This window comes from Gastrolobium bilobum, unplaced genomic scaffold (genome assembly GCF_033153095.1).
Source record: "Gastrolobium bilobum isolate Gb01-03AN ecotype WA unplaced genomic scaffold, APGP_CSIRO_Gbil_v1 utg8625, whole genome shotgun sequence".
In the NCBI taxonomy this organism is placed as follows: domain Eukaryota; kingdom Viridiplantae; phylum Streptophyta; class Magnoliopsida; order Fabales; family Fabaceae; genus Gastrolobium; species Gastrolobium bilobum.
The window spans coordinates 212,962-223,079 of NW_026898080.1; the positions used below are offsets into that span (position 1 = coordinate 212,962).

The 10,118-nt window shown below is 36.3% G+C and overlaps 1 protein-coding gene across 2 annotated transcripts; it reads left to right on the forward strand.

Moving 5' to 3' along the window:
* The first annotated feature begins 698 nt into the window (after window positions 1-698).
* Window positions 699-6,838, forward strand: LOC133312746 (uncharacterized). 2 transcript variants are annotated; one of them, XM_061514006.1, is made up of 11 exons: window positions 699-914; window positions 995-1,054; window positions 1,124-1,291; window positions 3,484-3,550; window positions 4,150-4,322; window positions 4,433-4,537; window positions 4,648-4,681; window positions 4,812-4,918; window positions 5,938-5,979; window positions 6,062-6,139; window positions 6,224-6,838. In XM_061514006.1, exons 1-11 carry the CDS (start codon window positions 708-710, stop codon window positions 6,278-6,280), a joined length of 1,098 nt encoding a protein of 365 aa, XP_061369990.1. In that variant the 5' UTR covers window positions 699-707; the 3' UTR covers window positions 6,281-6,838. The 2 variants fall into 2 exon arrangements, with proteins under 2 accessions (XP_061369990.1, XP_061369991.1); XM_061514007.1 differs by having other exon boundaries at window positions 995-1,025.
* The last annotated feature ends 3,280 nt before the right edge of the window (window positions 6,839-10,118 follow it).

Sequence of the window (10,118 nt, forward strand, 5' to 3'; positions counted from 1 at the left end):
CAGTCGCCATAAGCACTGCAAAGGAACCTGCCCCTTTGTTCAGTGCTGACATCGCCGGGTGCAGTGGTTGCAGCACTGCCATTGTGGCAGCGCCAACCACGCCTAACACTGCCATCGTGGGTGTGCACCCCAAGAAGGGTTGACCCCCACCTCACCAACCCGCATCATCTTCCTTATAAATAGCCCTCAGGGGGCACACCACCAGATATCTTTTATGTACTGTTGTTATGCCCATTTACTTCCAAGTCATACTCTTGTTATTTATCTGCCATTGATATCAGCTTGCTACCTCTTGGAACTATACCTTCTAGTCTGGTCTTTACCTCAGCTAGTGGTGTAATCCATATAATAACATTACCCTCAAGGGTACATAGTGGGCTCACAGAACTGAACGGTACAATCCCTAAATGTGTTATTTCAGCAATCGAATCCCCACATTTTTTTATATTAATCCCAATATTTTTTTAATTAAAAAAAATCTATCTATTGGTCTGTCAATTATTCAATTACTTACTACATACGTATAAAACTTTACATAATTGACATTGATCATAATAAAAAACTAAATTTACAATATTTAAATAATTAAATCCTCAAAGGGCTTTTTTACCGGGCCCTTCAGATTGTACTACTTGGCGGGTCGGGTGATCGGGTCGGCGAGAAGAAGTAGTAATCGGATCCAAAACGAGGAGAGAGAGGGAGGGAAAATGGAAGAGTCGAGAAGGAAAGGGACAGTGACGTCACTGGCGTCTCTGTTCCCAGTGGAGGAGGCGCAGAAAGCGGCGAAGCGCGTCGAAGATGCCATCGCCGAGAAGCGAAACGAGCTCGACAGCCTACAAGGTTTTGTCGGCGACAACAACAACCTCGTTAACCTCGTCCAGAAGCTCCCCGACCACCTCTCTCACGACATCATGGTACGTAAAACCCCCCCTTTTTTTTTCTTAAAAAAATTTCCCACTGGAAAATGGTTTCAAACTTGGGATTTGACTCTTAGGTTCCGTTTGGGAAAGCAGCGTTCTTCCCAGGTCGCTTGATTCACACCAATGAGTTTCTGGTACGCGTTTTCTTGTCTTCAATTTTTGAATTTATTTATTTAACAATGGCAAGAGTCTTTTCTTGTTAGGTTCTTTTGGGAGAAGGCTATTATGCAGAGAGAACGTCCAAACAAGCCATAGAGATTTTGCAACGAAGAGGGAAGTCCTTGGATTCACAAGTTGATTCTCTTGAGGCCATGATCAAGGACCTTGAGGCAGAGGCTTCGTTTTTCAATTCCACAGCTTCTGAAGCAGCGGTGGGTTTCACTTTTTTTTTTGTCTTTGCACTTTCCTCATTATTTTAAATGAAGTTTGAAACTCTGAGTTTGATTTTTGTTGAAGCCATTTCGATATTCACAACTGTTTTCTGTTATAATATTGTGGATTCAATGTTTCTAAAAATTGAACTGAAAATGTATCCGGGTCAGTGCCGATTAGTTTAACCATTTAAATTTGTGGTTGAATTGGAAATATATTAGGGTTCACGGTCTGGCCGGTCTGATCCGGATTCTAAAACATTGATGTGGATTTCTTGTTTCATTCATTCATTCTTTTTATGAAGGGTTGTTGGATATACATGGTTGTTGAATATCTTTTCATGCAAAACTTTGAGTTGTGCTTTAATGTGATTTGTTATTAGTTTTTAGCAGTGTCTGCAGAACTAACCCTAGCTTCCTATGCTATGCGTCCTAAGCTATCTTTTTTCTTAGGGCATGTTTGGAATGATGTATAAGGTCTGATGATATAAGCTTATATTATATGTTATGACATTTTCAGTTGTTTGGTGTAACCATTGTATAGTATAAACTTATACAGCATGATTCCTTGATACATTAAAATGATGTATAACTTAATCAGGTCTAAGGGGTGGGATTAGACCTGATAAGGGATCAATGTTATAGGTTAATCCCCTCCCATATTTTTCTTTCCCTTATACCCCTTTTCTCTTCTTCCCTGCATACCCACACCGTCTACACCGCACTTACAGCTTCCTCATTGACCCTACTTTCGTCTACTTCGCCATCTTCGGTCACCTACTCCTCAAATCCCCAACCCTCTAATTCCTCAACTGCATCAGGTCCACTTTTCATGAAACCCTTGCCGGTTCCATCATTTTGCCCCTCTCTGTTTTCATGCCCAATTCGATTTTGTTTTTTGCGACGTCGTATACATGGTTCTCACGGCTAGTGCACGGCGAAGGAGGACCTTATTGTTCTGGCTTTGAACCCCAATCCACCTCCTCGACCATGGCTTCTGGTTCACCTTGGAACCGCATCAAACAGGCCCTTCTCTAATTTCATTCCCAGTTTCCGAACCCTAGGTGACGTTGTTCACTACCATATTACCTATGAACATTTCGTTGAAATTTCTGCATCACAACACAAGATAAAATTGAAACTGAAACCTAAGTAATCTCAATGGACGCGCACGCATGAAACCAAAAATAAAAATAAAAATAAAAATGACAGTTTATGAATGTCGCTGCTTAAAAAAGAAAAATGGTACCTTTTTTTTTCGGGGTTTTTGTCCCTTCTCTAAGGGGATTTTTAGCTTCTTGTTTTTATCCACAATTGACAAGCGTGAAATTGCAGAGCATCAATATTCTGTACAAATTGGTAAAAACCGGTATATATTCATATATGTATATGGAATTGGGGTTTCGGTTTGAATATAATACACTTTCTGCTTGCTAAGCATTATTGTTACTTTTCCCCAAGGCTTAATTTATGCTGCTGCATATCTCCTTAGTCCATGGATTGTTCAGTTATTATGTTTACATCGATATTTTGGTTATGTGGTTCAGTAGATGGTTTATTAATGGGTTTGATGTGGTTGCTCGATGTAATGAGAACATTTAATTTGAACATATAAAGGCCGGACATATGTTTGAGAGACTGCAGAGTGAGCAATCTACATCCAACTCAGGAATCTATCCTTTTCAGTTGTCATTAGGTTGATTTTTCTGCATGGTGATGTGGTGAAAAAGATGAGTTGTATTTGGAAAAAGGGAAATGCAGGTGTTCATGTGTTCGCCTCTATCCCTCAACTATGTTTTGTGATTTCTGAAAAGGTTAAAGATTTTTTTTCTGTTGATCTTATATTTAATTGGTTTAATATGACATTTAAAATTAATATCATCTGAAATATTTGAAAGAACTATATAAATATTTTATTAAAGGGATTTTTGTCAAAAATATTTATTTTATCCTACGTAGTATTATACAGTGTATTACCAATTACTATGCTGGATAGTATTAAAATTTAATCAGGCCTTAATGAATCAGGTTTTATACTATCAGACCTTATCCTATCCTGTGCACCAAACAGGCCCTTATGATGTGATTCTTCATGTGCTTTTGTCTTTGTATGCTTTTGTTATCACTTGATAATTAATATTTTTGAAGTTTGCATCAATGATTAATTAATGTGGTGGTTTAATTTGGCATAGGAGGGTCTTGTGGAAATAAGGGAAGATTATGAGGAGGAAGACTCTAACGGAGGGGAATCTAAACCAGGCAAGTTCTTGCTGTCTTTTCCTTTCCAAGGTTTAAAATTTATATAAGGTGATAGTTGATGTTCATTGTAATTTTATAAATGGAAGCTGATAGAGATAGGGCTCTAAAGTCTAAATAAAGTTCCAAGTCCTTTCTCTGAAGATTTTTAATTTATTAAGATTATCCAACTAGCAGCAAGTGTCATCCTCTGTTGAATCAAGTCTTAATTCTTCTTGACTTTGACTTTTTATGCTGTAGTACGATTTGTTATCATTAGCATATGTCTGAAATTTTTTTCTCTAACCTCTCTGCTTTCAAATACTACTTATAGCATACTCATGCAAGTAATATTTTATAATTCAAATCAGTTATACTGCACAACGTGAACGGTTTGATACATTTAACCAGTTAAATGCATGTCTATCTACATGTATTTTGATACATTTAACCACTACTGTCCATGTAACTGTGATATGCTATTATGCTTATCATTATGTCTCTTTTATTTATATTTTGTTTCATATGCTAATGTTTATTAATGCACCAACCATTGACCATACTTCTAAACTTGTTGGAAATATTGAAATTATGATTGAATGAGATGCTTATATTCTTCTCAGGTCCACTGAAGCAAGTTGCTTTTAATTTTGAGAATGCTATGGCTGACGATGGGGAATATGCTCGTATATTGTCTAGATTGGATGAACTTGAAAAAGAAGAGCTTGCTGCAGAAATTGACAATCAAAGTCATGAAAATGAGGAACCTATTGATGACAATCTCCAAAATTTAGAAGTAATATCTTGATTAATTTGTTGAATTCTGGTTCAGAAATGTTTTTTTGGGGCTTTGCGCACGATGGACTGTGATAGCTTATAATTCATTTGCTGTGACTGCTCAAATAGGACTTTCATCAAGGCATACCACTGGACCAGACTAACAATAACATTATAGCAACTGAGTCTACAGAAAAGAATAATCATCAAGAAGATATAGCTAATCAGTTGAATGTGAGATAGTATCTTCCTGTTGCCTAAGTTCCGTGTTAAAGTTGTTTATTATGTTATATAACTATTCAGCTGAAGAAGCATGCTTTTGCATTCTGATTTTCAAAATGCAGTTTGCAAGCCTGGCAATGGAATCTAAAGTCAGAGGTTAGCCTTAGTTATTGACTCTCATTTTCTGTGTATGCATGTTTCTTGATTTTTTTGTACTTCTTAATGGGTATCGGTGCTGTTTGCATCCATTCTGAAATTAGTTTTTCTGTTGTGTCTGAACTGTCAGATGGGAAAAGTTCTGAACAAAATGTGGAATCCATTGATCGTATTGAGAAGCTTCCCATACTTCCTAAACAGAAGACAGTTCAAGCAACTACTGCATCGAATATTGAGGTATGTAGATCTTGTGATGAATTTTCCATTATAGTTTCCTGCTTGTTGTGTTGTGTTCTATACTGCTTTGGGACCAAATGGAATTGGAAATACTACATTGCTTTGCTTTGAGATAACAGACTAATTTTTATTTTCTAGTTGGAAGTAACATTTATGCCTTGAACTGTATTGAGGTTTTCTATTAGGCTTCAGCTAGATAAAAATAGGACATGGAATCACATATATGAGATAAGTTAGAGAGGTTAAAACCGTTGGACAGGGTTGCTAGTATTATAATGGCAATTCTGTTAGGTATTTAAATAGGGGGAAAGCTGTATGGAGAAAGCGTGCATAGAGATTGTTAGCAGACTGAATCGTGGAACTCAGTTGTAAAGGGGGCGACCCTTGTGAATGAGTATTCTACTTGTTCATTCCATCTTCAATAACAGATACATCATTCTTTTCCCAATTCTCCATTCTCACCTCTCCTACATTCTGTTCTTGTTTTTTTCCTCTTCCTCGTGGGATTCTCTAAGCTCTAGAATCCTAACAGTTTCATTATTCTCATTTCTCTTAAACAATACATACTAGAATGGCTCTTGGTATCACAAAATTCCCTGCTTCCTGATATGTATGCTCCTCAAGGTTATCAATAGTTTCACTATTTGTCCAGGTTGGACATCGGAGATCGGGAGAAAGAGTTGTAAGGCCTACAGACTGCAACATCTCAGTTGTATTACCTTTGTTTATGACCATAGCACAGCTCTGAAGGACTCAAAGCTATAATTTGCAAGATATGTAGGTGACAATTGTGAAGTGGAAAGTTTTAAATGAGAAAGCTAGAGTTAGGAATTAATGAAGACTGAAAGTATGCTATTTGAAAGTTGGCAAGAATATGTAAAAGTATGGTGGTTCTGGAAACAAAAGGATGACTTAGTGCTTTGATCATTACTCTTGAACAGTGACCTAAAATGTTTCAAAGAATTGTAAAAATGTCATGCTGAGTTGGTTCTTAACATGTACAATTATTTCCTTTACAGGTCCCGAATCAAACTTCAGAACCATCATTTGATAGTAGCAAGGTAATTTTACACTCACAATTATAATGCCCTGCAACAAAATGTGCAGAAGCTGATAATTTTCTTGAATAAATATTTTCTGCAGGCTTTTACAGGCTCCATCATAGAGCATGCTGAGAATGTTCAAACAACTTCAAGAGAACAAAGATCAACTTCCTTACAGGTAGATTTACTGATTTGTACCATGATGCTTTGCAGTTTTATCATCGTCTTAAATCTATGATAATCATGAATTTGATTTTGGCAGGTTCCTGATTCTCAATATTCAAAACCAGTCTCCAGATTCAAAATGCAGAGAAGATAGCTACAATAATATGAGAAGGTTATTTGAAGCTTTTCTTATTGGACAATCTAATGATGGTGGCATCCATGATGGTTCAAGGATGTGCTTGTTAGAATCAAAAGCAAAAAAAGTAGAAATAGGATAAACCGTGGAGGATTGAAAATTTAATGTCTTTTCTTGGTAGAAAGAAAAAGTGGAAGAAATGAATATGGTGTTTATACCTTTTTTAGACCGAGATGGTGATTTGATGGGCTAGGACAAATGGGCCAGGTCTAGTTCTTTGGAGTTAGTTAGAAGAGAGAGATTGACTGTCTATATAATGTATGTGGGTGGGAAGGGGAAGGCATGTTGATTGTAATAGTGGGTTATTGGTAGAAGAGAATCCATGGGGATTTCCAGAGAAGAGGGGTACTGTGGAGTCCCCTCCATTATCCTTTATTTTCTATTTCTATTTCGTTTTCCTTTAAGGCTATGTCAGCCATTGTTAGTGTTTTGCTATTAAACTTGTCTTACTGTAACTGTTTGAGTTTGATTCTGAATTTCCTTTTTATCCAAATTGGGGTTTAATCAATTTGGTATCAAAGCTTTAGATCGTTGGAGCATTGAATGGTACAAACCAGATTTAGAGCTTAGGGAAATGTTAATGAAAATGGTAAAAATTATAGATGAGGTGTTAGAGAAGTCAGAGAGTTTTGAAAAAAAAAAAATGAAGAAAACAAAAAAGAAAAAAGGGTTTTATTAGTCTTATTTAACATCAGATATGTTGTAAGATAGTTATTTTATGTTGTAGAGAGAAAATAGGTAGGTTCTACCATTACAAGAAAAAAAGAAAAAAAGTAAAAGGTGAGATACGAGAATCGAAGTGAGAGAAAATGGAAGATATTTTATATGGCAGGAGAGTAATATTTTTCAAGAAAAAAAGCACAAAAACGCAGAAGAATGGAATCACAGTAGAAGAAAAAGAAGAAATCAAACCAAAGAAAGGAGGAGAGAAAAGACGCAAAGAAGTAGTGAAAAGAAAAAACAAAGAAGTAACAGACGAAGAAGAGGTAGAGAGAAAAAGCTAAAGAAGAAGAAACTGAAGGAGGAGAAGAAGAGATTGAAGAAGACAAGAAGAACCAGAAGAAGAAGACCAGGACAGGTCTCACAATTTGTTGATGACGAGCATGGAAAAGCCCTTGTCGAAGACGCAAGAGGTAGTAGGGGTGGAGATAGAGATGATGTTGGGTTGGGTGATTAGGACTATGGGCCGAGGAACAAGTGGGCCTAATTCAAAAGGAGCGGGTCATTATTCACAACCCACATTAATAATCTAGTCCATGATTCAATCAGGAATAATAGAAAGGAATAATGACAATTGGATGGGCCTGAATCATAATGGGCCTAACTCCATTCAAAGGGGATCATATTTTGTTGGGGGAGATTCATTGAGTGTTGGCCCTAATCCAAGAAAAGAAAAATCTGGATTTAAGCTTAATTTCAAAAGAGAAGGTGGTGTTGCAGAAGAACAATAACAAGGAAAACAACAACAACGAGGATCAAAAAATGAGGAGCAAAAGGTGCTTGGTCAACATTGACATCCTAGGGAATGCGGGTCCCATAAGGTTTGTGGTCAATGAGAAAGACCTTGTTTCTGGGATCATCGACACTGCCCTTAAATCCTATGCATGTGAAGGAAGGCTTCCTGTTCTTGGGTTTGATGCCAACAATTTCTTTCTTTACTGTTCAAATGTTGGATTTGATGGTATGAATGGTTGCTTACCCTTTTGGAAAATTGCAGATGACTAAGGTCCCTCTAAGTTGGCCATTGGGATCTTGATTGGTTTAGCCAATGTTATTCCAAAGCATAAGTTAGTTCCTCGAAAAGATACGGGTAAGAAATTGCAGCTAACAATGTGGTCAAGAAGCTTCAAAATTTGGTACCCGGGTGGATGTTCTTTCACATTACTTGACCTCTTCACCTTAAGGACAAGGTGAATCTTGAAGGGGGAGTATTAATGGGTTAGGACAAGTTGGCCCAGATCTAGTTATTTTGAGATAGTTAGAAGAGAGAGATTCAGGGTCTATATAATGTATGTGAGTGGGAAGGGAAGGCACGTTAATTGTAATAGTGGGTTATTGGTAGAGGAGAATCCTTGGGGATCTCCAGGGAAGAGGGGTACTGTGGAGTCCCCTCCATTATCTTTTATTTTTCTATTTCTATTTAGTTTTTCTTCAAGGCTATATTAGCCATTGTTAATGTTTTGCTACTAAACTTGTCTTACTGTAAAGAACCTTGGGATACACCACCCCAAAAGCTAGGGGGCGTGTTGAGATATATAGTCTCACATTGGTTGTATGTGCAACTAATGTGGAGTTTATAAGACTTTGGGCACTCCCACCCTTTGAGCTAGCTTTTGGGGTGGTGTATCCCAAGATTCTTTACACTTACTGTAACTGTTTTTGAGTTTGATTCTGAATTTCCTCATTATCCAAGTTGGGGTTTCATCACGATTCAACAGATTTAGCTGTTTTATATAGAATTGTGATTAAGATAATTGATAATTATAGATGACTTGTAACATGGTAGAGTTTGTTAATTTTCTTTTTTGTTAGTAACACCTCTTGTAAAATATAAAGGCAGTGAGAAATTAAAACATCTTCATTAGTCCCTTTTTTTCTCCTTTATATATGTTCTATGCGTATTTTATCTTCCCTTTTTGTGTGAATGTTGCACATTTTTTTTGGCGGTACTAAGGGGCATGAAACGGATATTCAATTGATCCGAATATTTATGGTCTTCAATGTTTGAATGGCTATATAATATTAAACTATCAGAATGAGAATGTTGTTTTCTCATTTTCCTATATCTTTTAGAAATTTCCATATCCTATATTTGTGACATGCCAAACCTGTATGAGCATTTTGTAAATGTACCTGTGTATAAGAATATTAAGTGCAAATGCTATATAACATAAAAATTTCAAGTATGTGCTGCACAAAACAAGCCTTAAACGTGAGCTGAAAGCCAGGTGCAATTCATCATATGTAATCTCTCACCCCCATCTCTGTATATATCACCCCTCAATCTTCATACATTATTCACCTCTCTAACTCTCTCTCTTGAGAACATTTCAGCATTTTGCAAATGGCAAGGTGTGGTTATATATCCGACCAGTTTCTTGGCCTTATGCTTTTGATGATATCAATGTTGCTTTTTAGCTCATCATACTCATCTCAAGCACCAACCTAGAAATTTCATGTTGGTGGCAAAGATGGGTGGGTGGTGAAACCTTCCTAAGACTACAATCATTGGACTCAAAGAAACAAGTTTCATATCAATGACACTCTATGTAAAAACAAAATTAATATAAATTTGATATTGAGTAATAGCTGACTCACATAGAGTGTCATTGACATAAAACTTGTTTCTTTGAGTCCAATGATTATAGTCTTCGCAAGGTTTCATCATCCACCCATCTTTGCCATCAACATGAAATTTCTGTGTTAGTGTTTGAGAGGTGAAAATAGAGTAATGCTATAACTAGAAAATTTTGAAAGAATTCACCTAGAATTTATAGAGATTTAAAGATAGTATATAATTAGATAAATCAAACTATAGGAATTAGATATCTATTTAAGAATCAGCAATGATTAACTCATTAGAATTGTCTTGAAGCTTGACGAACCCCTAATTTTATTTTGTTTTATTTTGAATTGATTCGTATGTAAAGGTATTTCTTTCAAAAATTTCTTATTTGACCTTCTAAATAAAAGTTTATCACTCTAGCCCCTCATAATCATTTTAGTGTAACTCAATGCCCTAATAGAGTAAAATATTTTTATATACTATTGTACAATGCTATCTTGGATTTCATTA